The sequence below is a fragment of the Homalodisca vitripennis genome, chromosome 4, assembly GCF_021130785.1.
Source record: "Homalodisca vitripennis isolate AUS2020 chromosome 4, UT_GWSS_2.1, whole genome shotgun sequence".
NCBI classification, from domain to species: Eukaryota; Metazoa; Arthropoda; class Insecta; order Hemiptera; family Cicadellidae; genus Homalodisca; species Homalodisca vitripennis.
Window position 1 is genome coordinate 76,021,235 of NC_060210.1, and position 24,448 is coordinate 76,045,682.

The window sequence follows — 24,448 nt, forward strand, 5'->3', positions numbered from 1 at the left end:
AATCGTTCTACAACAAAATCGTAACTCAACACATTCTGCTTCAGTCAAATTTCGGAACATTAAAAATTCCACAGTGAATACACTTTTCAGAAGTAACAACACTGTACATGTTTCTAGATTAACAACGAACCATTAGAAAATAATAGTAATGTACATGTCAAACTGCTTGATTCTTATCAAACCAAGTAACTGATAAATATAGATAACAAGATTAGCCAAGTAATAAGTGAATGTCACAAAGACCTCACCATTCTTCAGATAAAATGTACTGTACTAATAGCAATAATTTCTTTTTAAAATAATGATTTTAATCATAAAATGCAGAAATACTAGGAGTTTAACTGCAGCTAATAGTTTGCCCTATATGTGTTACATTTGGATTGGTGTAATAGAATCATTAAGAAAGAAGGTTAACTTTGGTTTTTAAAAATTGGGGAAACTCAATATAGAATATTGTTTAGCAAGTATTTATCAATTGAATTAAAATTAGAATAAGTAAAACGAGTTTCTTTGAAAAGCATGGTAAAACTTGAACTTGGTTCTGTTAGTTACAATTTATAATAGTAGTTGAACTATATAAAATGTTGGGATAGTTTTTATTAATAGTTTATTCAAAATGCATACCATACATTGAACAAGTCTGGCAAGTTTATGTTGTTCTAAAAAGACTAAATTATTATTAGTACATAAAACTAAGAACGAATAACTAAGCTAGTTTGAGAAGTGAGCAAGAAGATTTGTCATCACCAGGTTTTCTCTTGCATTTGTTAAATTCTAAGAAGGGCCTATTTTCTGGCTTGTCTGTGAACTTGCTAGCTGCCTGTTGTAAATTACTGATAATATCCTTCGCCAATAGTCGCATGTCTGCATCTGTTGTATTGGTCAGCTCATTTATTTTGCTTTTTGGAACCTGGAACAAAGTTAATGTTTAAATAGTTTAAGAAAAGAGAACTCACTAAGTACAACAAACTTGCTATGGAACTTCTTATCTATACTTTTAAGGGATGCTTACCGAACGATTAATGTTGTCATAAATCTGGCAAGAAGGTATCTGCATGGTAAGCGATAACAGCAGACGAAGGGACAGCAACCTTAGCTCAGGATTCATGTCGTCCTCTATGTTCTTGGTCAGTTCATTGTGCAATTCTTTCTTGTCCATTATCATTAGCAAGCCCATCTGATTGATGCTCAGGTTGTACAGACTCATCAGTATCACTCTGTAAGTGTAAATCAAAATTAAATACATTTAACTATTACAGTAAAAATATTAGGTAAACCTTCAGATTGGACTAAACATTTTAAGAGTAGTTTATCCTACTATAGCAAACAACTAAAAATTGTATTTTGCATTTTTAAACTATTTTGCTTTGTAAAAACTTAATAATGGAAAATATTTTTTAAAAACTTCACGGTTTCTGACTAATGAAAGGAATTTCATTTGTACTTGCCAGTTGCTTGTACTGACATCTGCCCAGCTCCTTCTTTTATTTGCCAGCTGATCAAAATATATTAATCTTTTTTTCATGTATTACAATAACAAATTCAGCATTACATTCAGTATTGTCATATTCACCTTGGTTTATATTTTAAAATTATTTTTGCTAAGTTCGCTTTTTATTTGTTAACTGCAAATCTTTTTCTATTTAACTGAACCCTCTGTATTTGAGTTATGAAGTACAGTAAATGTAATTGTTTTTATCCTCCAGATCATCTGATAAATCAGATGTTATATGTGTTATCTTCTTATAAATCAGAAGATTAAATGAATATAATTCACTAAGTGAATAACATAATGAAGTAAACTTTGTTCTCTAAACTAGATCTGTATTGATGAAATTCATCTATTCCGAAAATTCTTCTCCAGTTTTAAGATTAAACAACAAATGGATGGTGTTATGCAAAAAGGAGTTAACCCCACAAAATATTAAAAAATGAGTTATCCAACTCTTGTTGTAGAATATGTTGCTCTCTACATTATGCAAAAATGATTTAAGCCCTATCAGTGTTTCAAAGACTAATATAGTAAAAATGTTAACCCACAATCCTTGAATCTTCAATTTAACCATTATGCAAAAAACATTCAACCATTATAAAACACTCATCCCACAATCAGATGTTTGTAGGCTATTTTGCAACAAGCACTCAACCAGCTGTAACAACCCACAGGAGCAGTGAGCACCATTAATCAGGAAAGTGAGTGGTTGTTGTCTGTTCAATTTGTTAACATAGTTTTATTATTATGAAAAATCATTCAGCTAAGTGATATTTAACGACCTTGCAAGTGACAACCTTCATTGAATATTATAAAGGTAAGTCACAATTTGTATTATTTTACTTTTTGAGCGATAGTTATTAAAAACCTAACCTATAACAATAGATGAAAAGTTGTTTTAATCAGCTTATTATTAGGAGTTTAATATTAAGATAAATGTATTAATAGGTGGAATGTTTATTTTTAACCCCAAAATAATGGTCCCTTCATAGACGTACGCTATGTGTAGGCCAGTGACTTAAATCCCCTATTGCCCCCTATTGCTAAACTTCAGCCTATAACAGATAGTTGAGTGGGTTGAATGCTTATTACCAAATAAACAATATGGATTTCATACAAAGAACAGACCAATCATGAGGGTTAAATGTATATTGCTAATTTTTCCATTGTACAATTTTACTTATTTTTATGTAACCCACTGTGGGTTAAATGCTTATTACAAAACTTTATACAAGTGGTATATAAGCTCTGTAACAGATATATGTGTGGGTTGAATGGTTATTGCTAAATAATTAATGTGTATTTCAAGCAAAAAAGTCCAAAAGTTTTAGGCTTAAATCTTTATTGCTTATTTGCTTATTTAGTAACAATCCTATAGCTAAACTTGTAAGAGCTTAAAAAAACTATTAGCCCTATGTACCCAAAAAACTTACATACCTACCTTTTGTACCCCTACCAGATTACCAAATGTCAGGAATTCTTTTATTCCAACAATTTTAGCGTATTATCTTTTATTTATTTATTTCCAGATGCTGTCTAGAGGAAAAGCGTTGATTGACTTGGCGCTCAAGAATCAAAACAAAACCAAGCAGACGAAGAAAGGAAACGGTACCATTATTTATCAATAAACCGGACCGTGTAAGTATTGTAAATTCAAATTTAAAATGTACTGATGAAGATGGGAAAATCGTAATGGATAAAGTTATTGACGATGTTTGTAAAGATTTTTACAGTAGAAGAAGAAGTCTGTAATACTAATGAAGCAGAAAATTTAAATGCTGTAAAACATTCAAGCACACAATTTATCATTAATGTTACAGTGGCAAAAGAAAAAGCAAATGTGGTTGCCAATGATCTCAATGACGAAAGGCTGGATGTTACTGTTGAAGATGGAGAGTACATGTTCATAGAAGAAAGAATACAAGGTGCACTAGTTGAAGGGTCGAAGTATAAAGAAGACTCGGACATAGAATCCCTTAGCCCGTTGTTTTCTGAGACTGGCAGTGAATACCTTCCCTCAGGCTCAGACATGACAACTGATGATGAAATGCCAAATCTTGAGGATTCACAGATTGAAAATAATGAAAGATCAGACCATGATTCAAATAATGAAGATATAGAGGACGAAATCATTGAATCAACCAAAGGAAGAAAAAAGTGGACGTAAGAGGAAGTTTGAGAATCAATCAAGATGTGACAGAAAAAGGAAATGTAATACAAATATAAAGTATATAAATGCCAAAGGACAAACTGTTGTTCCAAAACAGTTTCCAGATGATTTTCATTGTACTTGTAAAAGGAAAATACACTCAAAATGTATGTGTACAAGACAGAAAGAAACTTTTCAATCAGTTCTGGTCAATGATGTTGACGGTTTTGGAGTCACAAACGTCGACTTTGAAATCGACAATGATGATGAATAACATTGTTTAAACTCTCTAACCTTTAAAAATAGATTAACTTTGAAAGACTGCTATATTTTTTAATGAATTTTGAATGAATAAAACACATTTTTTCATTATTAGTATGTGGGTTACTTTCATTTTTAAGCCCTCATTCCTTGATAAACTGTTAAGCAAAAAGCATTTATCCAACATTTTAATTTTTTTTACACAGATATACTTGAAATTTTTTATTAAAAATTATGTTCAAAAATAAGTCAAAACATCGTTGTTATAGTAACAAACAATTTATGTACTTTTACAAAGCATATGATTTGCCAGAGGTTGTTGACTTTGAAGCTGTTTATCTCAGAATCATGTTTGTGTGGGTTGAATGTTTTTTTGTATAACACCATCCAAATATGATGTCAACGAATCATATTTTATAATTTCCTGCAATAAATAAAACACTGACAGTGCATAAATTGATTCTCTAGGAACTATTATGGCTTACAAGTTGTCAACTTCATAACCTATTATCATCTTGAATAAAGTATTCATAAACTTGCAATAATTCTGGATCATAATATTTGTAAAGATGCTTTATTTCCTCATAAAAAACATCAGCCTATAGAGCAAGCTGTTCTAAACATTTTTTTTTTTTACTTGATTTTTACTATTTAGTATTCTAAATATACAGTACAACTAAACTTTCAGTTTAAGAAAACAATTTTGTGTGATAGACTAAATTATATTTCATTTAAGATTATATAACATGATATCAGAAGTTTCAAAATCACAATTTTGGGAGTGTAAACAAATCTATCTACAAGGATGTATCATTTTTAAACAAAACCGATATGGATATTCTACAAATAAATGACAAATTACGACTATAAGGGAATAACCCAGTACCCAAATTGTGTTCTACAAATTATGAAATAAATTCTAAATAAAGAGAGATATTCAACACTAGAGTGAAGAGGTCAGGTTTACTAAAATGTTATTTTCCTGGGTAAAAGATTTGTTGTAAATTTCAATTCTGTGTTGAGAAAGGAACAGAGCAGAAGCATCAGAAATTGTATTCCTTGAGATTATCTCTGTAACGAATACAAAGTGGAGCAAAAACCAATATGTAGTATAATATAATAACTCTGTACCTCTTATAATTCATTGCTCGTGTTGTGCTTGTTGAAACTGTGTATCCTTGAAATGTCTTAATCATTGTTCATGACATCTAATTTATTTGATTTTTTAATGGTTTTCTTATTCATAAAAATATTACAATTGTGTTAACATTGTATGTTTGCTACAATTTTAAATGTTCTAATTCTTATATCAGTCTTCGTCTTGCAATACATAGTGAAAGTAGAATCATAGTTACCTTTTGAGACAGTCTCCAGTGCCCTCAGGAACATCAGGGAGAGTGGTAAGCAGTAGATTGATGAGCTCTCTGCCATTGGGATCTGTAACGAGGAACTGTCGTCCTTCAGAAGTGGAAGCCATGTTAGCCACAGTGCCCACCAGGGATAGGATGAACTGGGTCTCATTGGTTGTAACATCTGGCAGGCTTGTGTTATACGTGTCCAGGAATGATTGTAGCGACCCACTCACAATGCACAAAAATTCGCTCACACGATTCTGATCAAACATTTTAATCAGTCAGACTCGCTAATAAACCATGATGAGCAATATTCAACAATGATAAATTAAACAATGAGTGCCAATGATGCCTATAACACAATTTATATTTTATCTGCCAGGGGGTGTACATTCTTTTTGTATGATTGTATATATACCTGTCTGTCTATCCACAAGAAATCTAGAGAATTAAATGAATATAAATTTGGAATTTTTCATGCCACTTTAGTGAAGCCTGTTGCGTAACACATGTTGTGGCGTACTCTTGCCCTGTTTGTAATGAAAATGTCAAAAATATTTGTAATCATAAAGTATTAAAAAAAGTAGTTGAAACACTGTTTCAAAAACTGATCTACTCTCTTCTTCAGATGGCAATCCATTTATAAGGCTAAACATGCAGAAATATTAACATATAAAGCATGGTTCTGAACATAGCAACACTCGTGTCTCTGATACATAAATGAAAATTAAGTTACATAAGAAATAAAATGCCAACAAAATCACCACTGGATAACATTTGTGAACAATATACATTCACCAGCATCTGGGACATGAATATTGGCAGGCCAACCAGAAGTTTGATTTCTTAATTTTTCTGTACCATTTTTGTTTAGCCACTTGAATAAGAGGTCAGATACAATTAGTTTTAGCATTCCTATTAGCATTTCAACTATGTTTATTTGTCAGTGAATCAAACTATAACCAAATGAAGCAAGTTTTAAAATACCAAAACATATGTAGCAATCAAGAATCATTTTTTTCCTATTATACATGTTTTTAATATAATATCTGTATAAAATGATTCAATACATATAATCCAAACATAAAATAATCACTAGTAGAGGTTACTTACAGTGCTGAGTAGTGCTTCGATGACGTTAGGTAGCCTAGATGTCTTCCACATAAGACTGCCCATGATGGCACCCATGCTGGCACAGAAGGAGCTCTGGTTCTTGAGTTGGGACTTCAACTTCAACACATCCCCCTGTATACGACCCAGATGTTCCTGCTGGTTGTCCCATTCTCGCTGCAAGTTCTTATACTTGGTTCTGATTGCTTCAAGTTCTTCCAAAGTGGAAACCATCTCTGCACATATTTCTTACTTAGTATATTTTTAAGCAAGTAAATTTAAATTTGTGTTATTTGAAAAACAACATCAATATAACATAATGTTGAATGTCATATTAATATTTTAACATTCTGAATGAACATTGGTGATGTCTGTCACTCAGGGGCTAGCAAAATTTATTTTTGGGTGTAGGATGTTGCGGCATGTCCTTCCACGGGATTGGTCTCCAATACTAAGGATGGAAGTGAAAGTAATGGCTTCAGCCAAACATCTCCCTCTATGAGATATCCATTATTCTATCCTTAGTGATGCCTATTATTTATACATGGTATGGAGTATTCAACCTTGTTAAATTTTTAGTGACGTAAGTGCTTCCATCTATTTTCTGATATTAAAACAACATAAAAATAGTTAAACCTACTTTGAAAAGTAAACATTATCAAACTTAGCAGGCATGTACACTTTATAAAGGAGTCATAGCATATTTATGGTATTACTAATACAAGATAAGAGTACTCCAGAGCACATATCATGTGACAGGATATGCTTCACTGAAGCAGCATGCAAAATGTCAAGTCTATAGCTCATTCCTTTTTTAAGTTATCCTGTATAAAGACAATAAGACAGAAAAGATAGACAGAAAGAAAATTTACCAGCCCCCTAGTGATAGGCTTTAATGACACTCAGCCAAATACAATACAGAATCACAAACCATCATAAAACATGATGTTGTCTATCTATAAATTCAATTATACATAAAATACCAAGTTTGTGTCTAAATTCCAGTATGATAAACTGACCCAAGCAGTTACATACAGGGTGAGTTTTAAGTCCCTTCCCCCCCTATTTTTTTTTAAAACCGTATAAGTTAGGAGTTTAAACTCCGTACATATTCGTTAGACCTAAATATCTTGTTTTTCATGGGTTCATTGACTCTCCACCTCCAATGGGGGACGGTCCACGAGGAGTAAGCCGAGATTCTTAAATGTAAGCATAGGTTGATATGCACATCAAATTAAAGGTCTCTGTAAGTAGAATACAATGCCGCAAACCGACCTCAAAAGGTTCATCCTTATGAAAAATTACAGGGGTGTTAAAATGTACAAAATAGTAATGTGTTATTATCTGCGTTTTAAATCGCGCAACTTTTTAAAAGTTCATTTCAAAACAATTTTTCTATTGCTGTTTATTCTTTAAAAGAAACTTTATTTTGTTGTGTTTAATGATTTTAAGGGATCACTGGAAGTCCGAGATCTAGGAGTTAACTAAAGGATTTAATAAGAAGTCGGTCCATGTGATGTGTCGTTTAACATTGCCTTTTAACGCTGGAAACGGTGCTACAATCTGAATTAAAAAAGGATATTTCGTAATTTTGTTAATAATAATTTTGTACAGAATCTGGGGTCTGCATTTTAAAATGTAATCTTTGACATAGTCCCTGTGTCGTTGTAAAAGTGAAAGTTGTTTGTTATCTGGAGACATGTTATGTTTGGTTTCAGTTACTTGGGCCATTAAGTATCTGACCTTGTTAGTTGCAATGTGGCTACTGACCTTGTTAGTTTTTAGTGCTGTTAAAGTTAGAAACATGTCTCGCACTCTTCAAGAAAAAGTTGACATGGTGTTTATTTTTGGTGCTTCTGGGAATAATTACCACGAAACAATGAGACGATTTAATGAAAACCATCCAGAAAGACCTGTTAGCAGAACCTATTTAAGGCAGTTAATAACAAAATTTATAGAGACTGGTAGCGTTACTGATGCAAAACGTTCAGGCCGTCCTCCTTTGTCAGAAGAAGTTGATTTTGAGGTTCTTTGTACAGTCGTGGAAAATCCTCAAACCTCTTCGAGGACAAATAGCAGGACAATATCGGGGTATCACAACGCAAAGCAATAACTACCCTGAAGAAGCACAAATTTCATCCCTACAAAATTATGCTACATCACGCATTAAATGAAGATGACCCGGACAGAAGATTGCAGTTCTGTGAAACTATGGATAGACTAATTATAGCAAATCCAACAACCGTAAATAATATCTGCTTTAGTGATGAGAGTACATTTTACGTAAATGGTTTAGTGAATAGACACAACTGCCGATACTGGGATAACTGTAATCCCCCATGTTCACAGAGAACATCATACCCAGTATCCCCAGAAAGTAAATGTTTGGGCAGGTCTCTTTGGTAACCACGTGATTGGACCACTGTTTATTGACGGAAATTTAAATGGAGAAAGTTATTTACATATGCTCCAAAATAATATTCATCCATTAATAGAAAATACAATTCGCACTAATGTTGGGGAGTTTAATCGAGAAGAAGTAAGGTTCCAGCAGGACGGTGCCCTCCACACTACGATGTTAATGTTCGTGGTTACCTTAATGTACATTTTCGTGAGAAGTGGATAGGACGACGCGGGGCAATAGAATGGCCGGCACGGTCCCCTGACTTGAACCCACTGGATTTTTTTTTTTTGTGGGGACACTTGAAGTATGTGATTTATTGTACACCAGTCGCATGTGTGGAAGATCTTCGGAACAGAATTACTGAGGCCTGCAGGAAGGTAACACCAGAAATCCTAACCCGTGTAAGAAGTGAATTTGTTAACAGACTATACTACTGTCAGGAAGTAACAGGCAATCAGTTTGAGCATCTACTACAATAAAAGGGTAAGTAACAACCTACTAGTATCGGAATCATACAATATTAGAACCGGAATCGCTGTTGAAATAAAAATAAATGGGTCTAAAACCTTTGTAAGACAACAATTCTTTAAAATAAAAATACTTACAAGGCGACACAACACATGATCGACTTCTTATTAAATCCTTTAGTTAACTCCTAGATCTCGGACTTCCAGTGACCCCTTAAAATCATTAAACACAACAAAATAAAGTTTCTTTTAAAGAATAAACAGCAATAGAAAAATTGTTTTGAAATGAACTTTTAAAAAGTTGCGCGATAAAACGCAGATAATAACACATTACTATTTTGTACATTTTAAACACCCTGTAATTTTCATTAGGATGAACCTTTTGAGGTCCGGTTTGCGGCATTGTATTCTACTTACAGAGACCTTTAATTTGATGTGCATATCAACCTATGCTTACATTTAAGAATCTCGGCTTACTCCTCGTGGACCGTCCCCCATTGGAGGTGGAGAGTCAATGAACCCATGAAAAACAAGATATTTAGGTCTAACGAATATGTACGGAGTTTAAACCTCCTAACTTATACGGTTTAAAAAAAAATAGGGGGGGAAGGGACTTAAAACTCACCCTGTATAATGGTTCAACTGGTCCAAATTCTCAACTATGTCACCAAAAATACTTTAAACCTGAGTAAATTACAATGACCATAAGGATACACGTTTTAATAAACATAGGCTTGGACCTACATTATGTATATATTTTCTTGATCGGGACATCAAAGTAAAATCAACTATGGAATCGGAGATACATTAGAGCGGAAGTAAATTACAAAAGCTGAAAGTCTACACTTTTTTATTGATACTTATGTATATTTTTATAAGAGTAACAAGGCAAACTTAACAAAGCGTAAAGTGTTGGAAATATAATTTATTCTAACCATAAGTGCTCATGCACGTTTAAAACCTAAAATAACAAAACTGACTGTCAGTCAAAAAAGTCATTCGCAATGTTGCTTAACATATAAAGCTTTTAACCATAAACATTTAAATAATATGTACTAAAATATGCCTACTTCTGTTTCAAGATTAAATAGAGCCCTATCAATTATTAAATCATAAATGTGATAACTGAAAACCTAAGGTCTTTTGCCTTTAAGTTTTATCCACAGTGGTCAGAAATAGCTCAATTGTTACTGAAATCGTAGGAGCTATTCTATCAAATATTCCGTGAATTTCATGAAATATACCAAAAGAATTTTGAGTTTTTTTTTTTAAGAGAGGCTGATCCCCTTTTAAGCCTTATTCTTTCCGTCCTCATGGGCCACTGGCCTGTTCGAGAATCTTATCAAACAGAACAAGTTAGTTATTTCACAGGTGCTTATAAAAACGGTTTCTCTCTCTCTCTCTCTCTGGGCACCCAAAACTATGATCTTTAATCTTAAATCTGAAATAGATCATTAGATTAGAATATCTTTCAGTAATCTCATGAGTGTTCACAATGTAGATAATTAAAAAATAATATGCTAATGGCGCCCTTGCTTTGTAGAAGAAGATCGTGTGTGAAGCTGTGGGCAACTGCTAGTGATATTTTAAAGCTAGAAATTTCTTTGTTGTTTTCTAAAGATTCTTAGCATTAGAAAACAGTATTAAAAAATTCTATATTATTATGTAATGAATAAATTTGTTAGGGTTTTGATTGCAGTTTTTTTAAATTTTGACTTCGGTAGAATAAACTTATGTAGAATACTAAAAATGGACGGTTAATTCTATCAACATTTTTATGTCAAGCATTTAACTTATAAATACAAATATGGAACTTGTGTTAAAATAACAAATCTGTTTTAAGGTGATTCAGTCTTACACATTTATAAACTAAAAATGCACTTGTCAAATACTTTTACTAGCCCGAATTCCAAACATTTAGGAGTGAAGAGGATATCATAGTGTGCCCACAATTTGCATTTTTGCGTAGAAAGTGTTTAAATCGAAACACCATGGTCATTTAAGGTAGTGACATGTTTGGTTTGGGTAACATAGTTTTAATTTTAAAATCATAGCCCTTTAAGATTCATATCCATATTTTCAACTGTTTATCTTCAGGTCTGATTGTAAGATGTCCTTAAATTCCTACCATTCCTTGTACTTAATACACATTTTTTTATTTTTACTGTTTACAAAAATGGTACCTTATAGGGCTGTAATCAAAATTGTGTGTAAAATTTCAAGCAAAATTATTCTAACCCAAAACCTACACGCCACCTTACAGTAATGAATTGAGTGATAATGTGAACTCTAGGATATTTTCCAATGACCATAAAATCAGAATTTTAAACTGGCTGTGAAAGGGTTAGAACACAAACAAAAAAGTTAATCAATTATAACTATAAGATACCTTTCTTTCCAGATTGAATGTAGGGCCCAGTTAAATATTCAATATTTGACTTTAATGTCTTCAAGCCTTGTTCTAACTTTGAGACATCAGGAGCAAGGCTGCAGCAGTCTGTTGGCTGGTCTAGATCTGACAATAATCCCTCCAAATTGTTCTTGACAGAAGATAGTGATGTCACTGTTTCTTCCTTTAAGAATAGATATATACATAAAGTGTGAACAAAACTAAAACGATAAGAAATTTTGTTCAAAATAAGAGGAGTTCTTTGTTTATTATAACTTACTCTAGTTTTTCATAAGATTGTCATGCACATCAAGAATCTTAAAGGCCCTAGACAGATTATAGACAAACCAGCTACCAACTGAATCCTAAATCTGTCCAATTATTCAGCAACTGTTCAGTCTAACAAATCAAAGCATTTTCAGTATTCAAACCCTTTCTGACAGTGGCGTAGCGAAGGGGGGGGTCCGGACCCCCCCCCCCGAAATTTTAAGACATATTAAAAAATAAAGCATGGAGCAGGAGAAAAAAAGGAGAGTTATCATTTACTCTTGTTTACAAACATTAAATTGATTGATTTAATTGATTAAAGTGACCGTTGTTAAAAATATAATTGTCATTTCGTTTAAATCATAAAGTATCAAACGATACTTATGGGCTCGGCCTTTCGGATAGTGTAGTGTAATCACAGTATTGCTATAGAGCGCGGTCACGTGACGTCGCAAAGCAACCTAAATTGTAACACGGCAAACATTCGACCTCCAGCGCTCGTTGTGTCAACAACTCCTGAAACAACATGAGTGACATCTTCAAGAAGATGGGACAGCGTGCCTTTGGAAGCGCAGCCAGCTAAGAGGCCTAGCTCTCCACCTGCCGGCTCGGCGACTAAGAAGGTCGCTGCTCCTGCAAAGGGCCTTTTTAAAGGCCACAACGTCACCACTGCTACTGTGACATCTGACCAACCTACGGCTTCGGTTTCTACGCCCAGGATACTCTTGCTGTTCCTGGACAGTGTTCCGGACTGGCCTACCCACGCCAAGAAGTTGGGGGAGTTGGCGCGGGACGGCCTGACGACAACATTCCGCGGTGCTCACTATCGCTTGAAAGTGACCACCGTGGAGGACTTCAGGGCGGTTCAGCGGTACCTATGTTTCAATAAGCTGCCCTTCTACACTCACAACCTTGGGCGTGAAAGATCGCTTAAGGTTGTGATCAGCGGACTGCCCGACACCGATGATGTGGAGCTCTTCGATGTCTTAACTGACGAGGGCTTCGCCGTCGACGAGGTTGCACGACATCGGACAGCCAGGGGACCTACCAGGAGCTGGCTGGTCACGCTGACCAGGGACAGTGAGCGTCCGCTGCGAGGAAAATCATCTGAAGATGAACTGCCCCAAAGTCTCGACGGAGAAGGGTCATTGCTGCAATTGTGGCGGCGATCACAACGCCAACTATCGTGGGTGTCCAGCCTACAAGGAGGCCAGAGCGGCAGCTGTTCAGTTAGGCCGCAAGTCCCGGCCAACCAAACCAGCGGCGAGGCGACCAACGGCCCAGCCGCCCAAGCGACCAGCGCGGGACGAGTCACCAGCGGACTCCGTATCGGAGAGTGAAGCTGAGGACGACATGCCGCAGAAAAAGAAGCGCCGGAGGAAACCCCAGAACCCAACCGACTTCCTCGCCCGCCGGCATCTGTGGCTGACCTTCCGGTCACACAGAGGCCCAGGGCGACTCCCAGGCAGAAACTAGAGTGGCCAAATACACCAGCCACTCCGCCGCAACAAACGGAGGCGCCAGCAGCTGATGCAGCAGCAGAAGCAGCCGCCCTCGCCCAGCGCAGCCTACAAGCCGTCTTGAAATAGCTGCGCAGCTGACCGCCCTCACCCGGCTCTTCAATGAAGCAGTGGCCCTCAGTGGCACACCGACCAGCTGCTAGACTGCTGCAGGAGCAAATTGTTCCAGTTAACAGGCAAATCATTCAGCTCAACTGCTCAGATACTGCCCACAGACCAGGAGGAGCGCCCAGAGGCTATCCTAGCGACCCGACTTGGACTTGGACAGTTTAAATTAGCGACCACTTCGTTCAAATTCGTCTTGGGGACGTAAGAATTAAGTCAAGACGTTGATTTTAGTGTAATTAAACTGTAGACGTGTATATAATTATCGAAAAAAAAAATATAAAAAATCACTTTCGGTCGGAAAATACACTTTAAAAGCTCTACTGATAAGAAGTTCCGACTACTTCGGATTTCACTGACTGAGGTATTATTTCACTTTCCTTAGTATATTCCGATCGGAAGTGATTATTTTTTTTTTCTCGATAATTATATATTTATTAGTCGGCGTTGAATTAATACCTAAAATCAATGTCCTAACAAAATTATAAATACCACTTTTACCTCAACCACTCAACCAGTGAAATCCAAAATCGTCAAAACTTGAATCTGTTCAAAGCTTTTCTTCGGTATTTACCGACCGGAAGTGATTTTTTGCCGATAATTATATAGGTAGTCGAGTACAGTTTTTAATGAAAACAAAAAAATCGTCGTCCTAACTCAATCAAAAATACCACGTTTACCTCAATAACTGAAGTCTGAAGTAGTTTAAGTTCTAATCATTAGAGTTTTTCAGGTGTATTTTATTTCCGACCGAAATGATTTTTTGGATTTTTTCCGATAATTATATACTCGTCTACAGTGTAATGATACAAAAAATCGTCATTATAACTCATTCATAAATACCTTAATCAGTGAAATCCAAAGTAGCCGAACTTCTAATCAGTAGAGTTTTTCCGGTGCATTTTCCGACCGTTAGTTTGATCTGTACCCGAGCAACGCTCGAAAATTGCCCTCCTTTTCTAAAGGGTTTCGACCGTCAGTGGCCCAATGTCCCCGAAGGGGTATTTCATTTTTTCCACAGAATATAGTTGTGTCAATTATAAGCTTGAGTGAAGCTCTGTTTTGTTCTTTTTCTTTCTTATCCAGTGAATCCAACATCACTTTGGTGCCTTATACTCGGCCAGAATCGAACTTCGTACAGTTTCTGTAGCTATACAAGAAAATTTGTGGTACTAGAGTTGCTGTGAGAGTTGAATTTGCCTATTACATCTTTCCACTTTCTATAAGGCATAGTTACTAAAGCCCATATTTTTGGTATTTACCTTTTACCAGTGAACTCATTGGAAAATAACACACAAAACGTCCCCCGGATCTCCCGGTTTCGGACCCCCCCCTCCGAACGAAATTTCTGGCTACGCTACTGCTTTCTGAATTTAAACTTGCTGGCTGTAAACAAATTTACACTTCAAAGTGCCCTTACTCAAGTAATTAGTCATTGACTGTAGTTCTCAATAAAAGTTTTAGTAGTTGGTAAGGAATGAAGTGAAGCTATAACTTATCACTTTGGCTCCCAAGCGGATCAGTGTTTGTCACATAAAAATCAGCTAGCGTAAACTTTGGGAATGAATGTGTTAATGGATATCTGATACCCGTATCTTTAAATTTTCTATTTACGAAGACTTTTACTTTGGGGAGGGGAGGTCCAGACAACTGATATTTTCTCATAGTGGACAAAGAGTAAGGCCCCATTTTATTTCTTAAAAAGTTCTTGACTCATTTCTTGGTTGAGAACGATCTTTCAGCAGTACATGTTAGTAATACTTAGTTATATATAATAATAATCGTTTACTAAAAAAGTAAATGAAAAGAATTGAAAATTTGGAGATCCAGACCCCTTGGACCCCCTTGCTGACCACGTTCTTAATGTTGGGTAAAATTTACAATATAAAAATTCATAATTGACTTTTGTTGAGTAACAGCAACAATTATTGTTTATAATATTATGGACAGAATAAAATTTTAATTTTGAGGACATTACATTGCTACTCAAAAAATGTTATGAACCGAAATATTTTGAGATGAACAGTTCAATATGAAATAAATTTACAAAAAAGTTATTTACTGTTCTGTTATAAAGATTGTGTTCATGCAATTTTGTAGGAGTCATCATAGTACCTTTACTGAACAGGTTATAAAAGTAATATTGATCCGTTTAATATTGATCACTTTTATCTGTAATTTTATTGTAATTAATTCTATATTGTATGTATTGTCATTAATTGTTTTGCAATTATAAACAAGAACATACACTACTTAATAAAAGACCAATTTAAAAATTGTATTGACAGGTTTTATTAGCTTAAGAGCAGTTTTAACTGTTAATGTAATGGGTTATTCCATTTTAAATCAATCAATGAAAAAATAATTTTGGACCTTAACCTCTCAGATTTTGGTGATTTTTTAATGGAAGTTGTACCTACTAGTTAAAATGCAAAAATTTACATTTTTCTGCCTTTTTGTTCTTTTAGTGACAGGCTTTTAAACTCCACAAAAAAGCAGTTTTTAGTCATGTCTCAGTATTTTCTAATCACCATAGCTAAAAGCTGGCTACAGTGTTGCTATGTATATTAGATAAGGTACTGTGTTCTGTCCTTAGTTAGTTAGTTGTGAAATTATCACCCTTTGCTGGTCAATGTTTTTATCCATTTAGTTATTACTTCTAAATTACATATGATTAGGAAATTACATCTTAATAATAAATATTCCAATAAAGTGCTAACCTTGACTCCAAAGCTTTTATTGCAGTACACTTTTTCTCTTACGGTGAACAATTACATTACATTTTTTAACCCTTCACATTAATTGCAAGAGTGTTTCCTGGCATTACATTAAATCAATGTAATTATCATTACAATAAATTAAGGACTATTAGATATCAAACACATGGTATAAACTCCATCCCCCTAAAAGATGGTTCACAAATATTATGGGATATTGATTTTTTTCTACAAATATAGCTGCAATGTTGATTTATGAGAGAAAATAGTACTTTAAAACCTTTTGGCTAATTTATAAATAATTGTAAAGAACTTTTCTATATTTCTAACATTTATATTAATGGTAGCCTACTTTTTATATCTGAAAAGAAGATTGTAGGTTAAAATCAAATAGTTCAGCGATTCTAAATAAATTTATACAATTGTTAAACAGTAAATAAAATGGCATTAATCACAGTAAAAGCTGTTAATTTAACACTACAATTTGGTTGAAATCTTGGTGATTCAAAACATGTACCATCATGCACTTTTCAGAAGTTTGTGAAAGTTTGAAAGTAGTAAAAAGCAACATCCATAATGTTAATAGAATATATTGTTTAATGTTTCCATATATTGCCACTATTTATTACATTTTTAGAAATGGCTTTACCAAAACATCTAACAAGAATGTGTATTCTTATAGCTTTTACAAAATAGATTTTAATTAAACATACTGTAACCAAAAATTATATTCTATAGATAAGCCTAAAATCATTTTTGTTTTGAAAACTAAGAAAGATGTGTTTTCAAAATATTTGAATGTGGTGAAAGACAAGAGGTTTTTTTTATACTTTTATTCTGAATAACCGGAGGCAAAGTTAAAACAAACCAAAATGAATATCAATAGTTTGTTATGGACAACAAACAGATTTTTGACACTCAGTTTCTTCAAAGTTGTTTCATGTTGGACCATGATTTTCAGTTGGTTTGATCAAAAGGAATGATAAGACAATCTGCACACTGTCCAACCAAACCTATATAAAAAGTACACAACCACTCCAAATGATTTTCAGTTGTACATACGTATAATTGTGCTTAGTCTTTGAATCATATTTAAAATTCACTCCACCTAGCACTATTATATCTCAAGCATGTGTATGAATGTGTAGATAGAAATAACTGATTTAAAACAATCCATACAATAACTTATCAATACAATTGTGGCTTGTTTTGTAAGGGCATTGTGGATTTAAAAACAATAGGGAAACAATACTCTGCTAGTTTGTATGTGTTGATTTTTTATTAGTTATGCATGTATTAAAAGAAAAGTAATTTTTTTTAAGCTCAATTTTTTGGTAGACTTTAATAAGCGACCTACACTCTTTTTTCATTTGTTTTTATCTGAATGAATAGTTTGATATTACAATTTATTTAACAAAACATATGTTTACTTCTTATTAGTTACAGTCATTTGTCATGTAAACAATAAAAAGCAAGAAGTAATTAATCTGTTGAGAATTTGAAAATGACGATGAATATGAGGAAATTATGTGATAAATTTCTAGATAAACAATGTGGGTTTGGCTACTACCTTCACAAAAGCGTTAGGTCACTGCAATCTGTGCAATCTATAAATATTGTTAACATATTTTTTAATTTGTAGGTCTAGGCCATAGTTGGATTTGTTATTTTGTAATGTTATTTTTTAAATTTACATTTGTTATTAAAAATGTTAGGTAGGCCTATTGTTGTTAATGTATTACAATTCTTGTTTCGTACAATTAATGTATAGTATTGAATTTTGATAATATATAAAATAGTTCGATAATAACATTCGAATAACAAGTGTAGGCCGCTCATTAAAGTTTCCCCCAATTATTCATTCATTCAGTCTCCAAACATAGGTACGTTTAACTGTTTAATTCTAACTTAAAGTAGTAGGCCTAATCCTATTTTTCTACTGCTTCGGTAATCTCAATAAACCTAGTCAAACTTACCATCGAGACTTTTGATACACTTAGGATATCTTCATCCATAATTATCTAGATATTTTTATTATTAATTTGAATTCCTTATCACAATCTTGAAAGATAAAGCATAAGCATAACCTATAATTATTAATTTGCAATCTAATAAATAACTTCGACAGGTTAATAGTGATAATTTTCTTAGTTGAATCTGTTAAAAATAGAGGTTAAATCAGGGATTTGAGACATTTATTAGTAGATACAAAAATTAACATTGATTAGTAAGAAATATCTATTGTTTCATATTTTTACAATTTGTTAAATAGTGTAATAATAAGAATGTTCACACGTTTAAGTACAGAACTTTGTTTTATGATGTTCTATGTGCACTAAGTGATTCATTAAATCAGCTAAATAACACAATAAGCTTGTTTTGTTTGATTTATAACAAAACAACTATTTCGAAGTCCGAAATATACATCCGTTTCCGAAACTAGACAACTAAATCGTCACTTCCTCATGTTTGCCACTGTGTTAAGACGAAAAACTCACTGGATAACCTTTGAATTTATATAGCAAAATACATGAAAACTGTAGTAACGATATTGATATTACTTATGATACCATATTGCATGTTCGAATAAAAGGTAAATAATCTTACAAGGTTTGTATTGGAGAAATGTGCTTTTTTATTAAAAAAAAGTCTATTGACGACGGATTATTTGAAGGTTTTATACCTCCCATTTCTCCTAGGAAACAACAAAAACATATAACGTTGGTAAATGTTTTGGTACTTTGGGATTATACCGACCACACCCAGACATGAATCGTTATTTCACATTTCGTTTCTACTGATTACTAGATTAGCGTAGAACAATATTTCGTCAATATAAAACAGGAATTGTCTTATCGCAAACACCTCCCCATCCTCAGACAGAGGTCAAAGTCGAGCGTCTAGTAGATAACGTGATTGCAGAGTCTCGCCGCCCGTTCAGCTGGTGCATCGCTTTGTTGTACTTCCGTGTTTTACCTCTACATTTCTCCAAACACAAAAATTCAACAAAAACAAACATTTACCAAACTAAACTTTTTATTAAAAAAACACTCAAAACTTGTTTTTATTCTTGATCACATTCCGCCACCCAAAATGCGAGTGCCTCCGGCCATCAGCGCGGGCTTCGGCAGCACCTTCGGTGCTGCCGAAGCCCGCGCTGATGTCGACGAAAGAAAAACATCCCTCGAGATAGTACCTATCAGTAAAATATCAAATTCTAGAGGGGCTAATCAGAAATATAAATTGAATTGTAATGGAAAGGCAATGATGTACCGTGCAAATCACGTGATGCCGCGCGGCCTGCCGTAATCAGGATTCTCGAGAATGATAAGATAACAGCGACAACAATACCGATCACAATACCTGGAAATGCTTGTAAGTTTGTAATTTTGTAATTGAAGAGTTGTTTTTTTCGTTCTATCATGTTTGTTTCTATAAATTTCTATTTTTGTGTTCTTCATACTGGTGTGGTCGGTATAATCCCAAAGTACCAATGTTTTAAATAGTAATTCACTTTGAACGAAACAAATCGTTCATAAAAGATAATAAACCAATATTTTACAGGTACTGTAACGATTTCATTTGTAGAACAACATTTCACTGCGATATCCGACGCTCAGTTCTATTACGTCATAACCTGAAAAAAATCTATTGAGTACTAGTAATAGATAATAGAACCTTCTATTGTCCAGGGTGCTCTTTAGTTTAATTTATAAACTGTTTTAGACTGCGATGCTTTCATGTTTGTTGCTCTTATATATCACGCTCTGTATAATAATAAATTATTATTAGTTGTCTATTATATAATTGCCGTTTTAAAGCGTGGTTTTTATATATTAAAAAATGTTATATCTACTACGTTTTTGGTTAATATTGTATATGAATTATTATTTTAACTCCATGGACATGGTTTCTTATCTTAAACCAAAGAAAAGGATCAATTTGCAACTATTTGGTTAGAATTTGTATTCTATTGTATCATGGGGATACTTATGTGGCAAGAAAAATCTGAAACTCAGTTTATATTTTGATATGATGCTGGGTTAGGGCGTGTAATAATCATACAATATATATTATTATAAATAAGGTAATATTAAACTTTCATATTCCAATATATAACATTCATATTGGAACACTTGCTACTACGTACAATATCTGGAAATCTGAAGCAGTATGACAAACATTAATTATGACCGACAAACGGAAGTGGTTATCAATCAAGAAAAATGTCAATAAAGATTTATTTTAAATAAAAAGGACTCACTCTCAACTCCGTGTTTTTTTAACTGGAATTCACTTGGTTTTTCTCATCATACAATCATATTTTTATAAAATCATAAAGTTCTTTATCGTTATTATAAAGTTTACGATGAAACCCATTCTGTTTTATTATTATAGTGTCAGAAGTCATCAAGATGACTAGTTGCTTAATGATTAATGCACAGGTACCGTATGAGATTTCTCAGATAATAATTATTATTATTAGCTTTAAGCCACTAAAATCAATAATTGGAGTTGAGATCAAATTTTGAATATAATAATATTACTTGATCGTGAAGGTTTATAATAATAATCGGCTTTGTGTTACAGAGAGTATTATTTATTTTATTTTTTTAAAGGAGAAGCCGATCCCCTTTAAACGACACAAAACGATCTTAAACTATCTTTCTGGTTTGAAACGACACAAAAGACAGAAATGCTAAAACAATTTCAGTGTAATTAATGGGTTTTAAAGTCCCCGATTCAATGGAACTTTCAGCCAATTACTCCTGTGCTCTCCTCTACTTGACTTAAATATCGAACATCTCCGGAGACCTCTAAACACGCGAAGCACAGGGTAATGGTTCTCAGCTAGGTTCCAGCAATTTTTATTCGTTGCGTTCAGCGTGGTGAGACTGTTTACTGACAATGACCCCTGTTTGAGTCAGTTTCACTTCAACAGTATCCACCAAGCTTAGTCCGAAGTTCGCATACGAGGTGTCCCCATTAGGCGGTACAAGCACTGCTGTCATAGTACAGAAGGAGAGTCCAAAGACCCTCGGCAGGTGGCTGGGCTCGAATTGAGGGTATTCCCTCAACCCCCTCTGTGTTTTGGACGACCTCGCAAGCTTACCTTGCCGAGAGCGGCAAGAAGGCATTTTCTGCCAACAAAGATCGGGCTCCTTGCACGGCAGTGATATCACCCTGGGTGGCCCGGGGTGATATCACTACCATCAACAGTTTATGGTCGATAGTAAGTACCACCCATGTTCTAAAGTTATCTTGTAAGAGTGAAGACAATTGTTTTAGTATTTTATACACTGCAATTTTTAAGGAGTTTGTTTTATGGGAGACAGCTGAAAGAAAAAAAAAAACAGTAAAGAGCTTTTACTATAACCAAAGTATAAAAGAAATACCTCTGATGACATATAAAGACTAGGATAAGAGTAACTTTTATGGCCATTTTAGGTAGACTTCTACACGACGCAGGGGATACGTCGCGGTCGCCACGGGAGTATTCTGAAGGAGAGGAGGAACAGACAGCCAGTAAAAAAAAAATAAGGAAAAGAAGTAGGACACAGCGTAGTTACCACTCATGTACTCCCCAAAGCGCGGAAGAGCCAATGTGGGAAATGGTAGTAAAAAGACTACTGGAATTTTCAATGTCGGAAATACAAGAGTTTTTCCAAGGGTAGTCATTGGAATCCTATTTGGTAATGGTATAAAATAAGATTCCATGGAAGGAGTATGTTACCAGTAAGTGGAAGTATTAACATACTCAGCTCAGGTAACCCCTTAGTCACCATCCACGTACTCATACATTTATGAATCTTTGAGGGGTACTGAGCGAAAATTTGTTTGACATTGCCAAAAACGACAGGATGGAGCAAAGAGAGTGGGAAATCTTTACAAGAATGATAGCATATGCGTATCTAGGATTACCTAATGGAGGGGGTTACCACTAGAAAATTTCCGTACCTCCCAGTCCCCAAGCTGGAGTACGGGAGCAAACCCCCCCCCGGAATATGTTAAATGCTAATAATATTAAAATATTAAAAATTATAAGTTTGGCAGCCATCTGAGAGCATTAGTATTTTTCTTATTTTATGGTCTACAAAATTGCCTCTAACACAAGAGAAAATGTACCCTTTTTGAGCACGCCCTATAACACAAAGGAAAACGACGTTGTACTAATGAGAATAACAGAGGCTCGGGTTCTAAATCTTAAGAACTACAAGACACATCCTCCACCTTTTACCGAGAATTTATACATTCTAGTATGGTCTTCCAGAATACATATATATCATATATGTTACTTGAAAATATTAGCGTGAATTTGTATTACTTAAATAATAAATATTTTTCATTTTTATATTTTTTAATTTCATACCATGTCATCCCTGATAAATATTGGGATATAAATTGAAATGTATTTTTGTATAGTATATATTTACTGTGTATACAACTATATAAATTTTGATCCATTAAATTAGTAATTATGTGCTTTTTACCGCGGCTGAGCAGTTGACATCCACTGCGTACATTGGGTATATTGAATTTATAAACAACAAACTAGTATTGTTATTATTATATTCCTCCCCTCCTACAAGTACGTAGTATTCTACAACTTTGGAGGTTTTATCCTGCAGAGCCTCCTGGATTGTTTTCTGTGGGACCTTTTTAAATGAAGAACTGACGTCTAATTTTTAACAGTATATTCTTGTACTTAAAACACCTCGTTCCTCACAAACAAATGTGTTTTAACTATCTGTACTCATGGTTTGTTATATTTTAGAGGAGGTTATTTGATTATTTACTACGCGATTACGCCTGGTTCAATAAAAATGTGGCCTAATAGTGATACTACCTATAAATTTTTTTGCTATATATTGTAAAACTTTGAATTTTTATTCTATTTGGCCCTTTACGCGTTTACATTTCAAGTGACATTTTATTTTTTACCTGTTATATTAGCCTAGTTAGACGTATATACATATAATTCCCTTGTCTTTTAAATATAATTTCTTATATTTAATCAGTTTGATTATTGACATTATTTGTTGTATAAATAGTGTTTGGATATCATTTTATAGATGTTAAAATATAGAGGAGAGGTCTCATTGATCTAAGAATGACAAAGACAGTTTATTTTGGTTATTTTGAGTCTTTATTGCGGTATGGTATTGTTTGCTGGGACAAGTTACAGTGTATAAAAATAGTTTTCAAAGCTCAGAAAAAGCAATTCGGATATGAAGCAATGGTGACAGGATATTAGGACTTTAACCAATCATGCAGGAACCATTTTAAAGATCTTCGAATTTTGACAGTGAGAAGGACGTATATATAATGCAAATCTTGATTCAAACTTACAAAAGTGTGCTAACCAAACCTCTCATTTCCCAACATAATTATTTTACAAGGAACATTAATGTTATTCCAGTCCCAATACACAAAACTGTCTAGTCAAAAAAAAATCATTTTCTTATAAAGAATTTCGTTTCATTTCATTTCTAGACTTGTGTAAAAATAATGATATAATACAAATTCGAATTAATAGAACAACATCCTACTTCCTGATAATTCATTCTTAGAACAAGAACATTTGTAAATTTTACTACTACGCGAAACAAATTATCGATCTAGGTCTTAGATTAGTTTTATTTATGTTCCTTTAAATCAAATCTTCACTATGTTGATGAATCCAGTTCCAGTAATAAATTCCTTCCCTTCGCCGCTCAAAGGATCCTTGGATTCATTTACCCTGTTTCATTCCATTGAAGGGTTGATGGGTTGCTGAGGACGCCAGATAACATAACAACAAGCCTGTACTCAGAACGGACTTTTTGGACAATTTTACCGGAGCCCGGGCCCTCAGTCTGTTTGAAGTGACCGTGTCGATGAGGGAAGACATGGCGGGGCCTAGCTGAAATCTTTTCCGAGGTCCGCCAAAGGAGTACGGCCCTGCATGACACGATTCCAATATAACCTAACCATGTTCAAATCTCCACGTATCATCATAAAACTACCTCACAAGATTAACTTAAAAATATAAGTTATAGTTTCAACATCCTTATATTAACACAATAAATAATTTACCTGCTGTACGTTGAGAGTTGAAGAAAAACTTTGATTATGACAGTAACGAAAAATTTCCCTTTAAAATAAATATACTGAAAATTTATCTACACTAAATGTAATTTAACCTAGGGTTTAATGTAAACACTTAATGTGTAAA

At 34.0% G+C, this 24,448-nt stretch overlaps 1 protein-coding gene across 3 annotated transcripts; it reads right to left on the minus strand.

Annotated features, from left to right (window-relative positions):
* Positions 1-590: 590 nt before the first annotated feature.
* Positions 591-24,448, minus strand: LOC124359545 (heat shock factor 2-binding protein-like). Of its 3 annotated transcripts, none has more exons than XM_046812373.1 (6): positions 24,310-24,448; positions 11,625-11,808; positions 6,368-6,600; positions 5,258-5,514; positions 1,013-1,217; positions 591-910 (listed from the first exon to the last, which is right to left on the minus strand). In XM_046812373.1, the coding sequence occupies exons 3-6, from the start codon at positions 6,596-6,598 to the stop codon at positions 707-709; spliced, it is 897 nt and encodes a 298-aa protein (XP_046668329.1). In that variant the 5' UTR covers positions 6,599-6,600; positions 11,625-11,808; positions 24,310-24,448; the 3' UTR covers positions 591-706. The 3 variants fall into 3 exon arrangements, with proteins under 3 accessions (XP_046668329.1, XP_046668328.1, XP_046668330.1); XM_046812372.1 differs by lacking the exon at positions 24,310-24,448 and adding an exon at positions 18,210-18,330; XM_046812374.1 differs by lacking the exon at positions 11,625-11,808 and having other exon boundaries at positions 24,310-24,430.

Coding starts and splice junctions, on each gene's coding strand:
- LOC124359545 (XM_046812372.1), bottom strand. CDS start 18,248: ATGGATGAAGATATCCTAAGTGTATCAAAAGTCTCGATG. Junction 6,601..11,624: donor CATTCAATCTGGAAAGAAAG/GTATCTTATAGT, acceptor AAATATGTGCAG/AGATGGTTTCCACTTTGGAA. Junction 5,515..6,367: donor TCGAAGCACTACTCAGCACT/GTAAGTAACCTC, acceptor ATGTTTGATCAG/AATCGTGTGAGCGAATTTTT.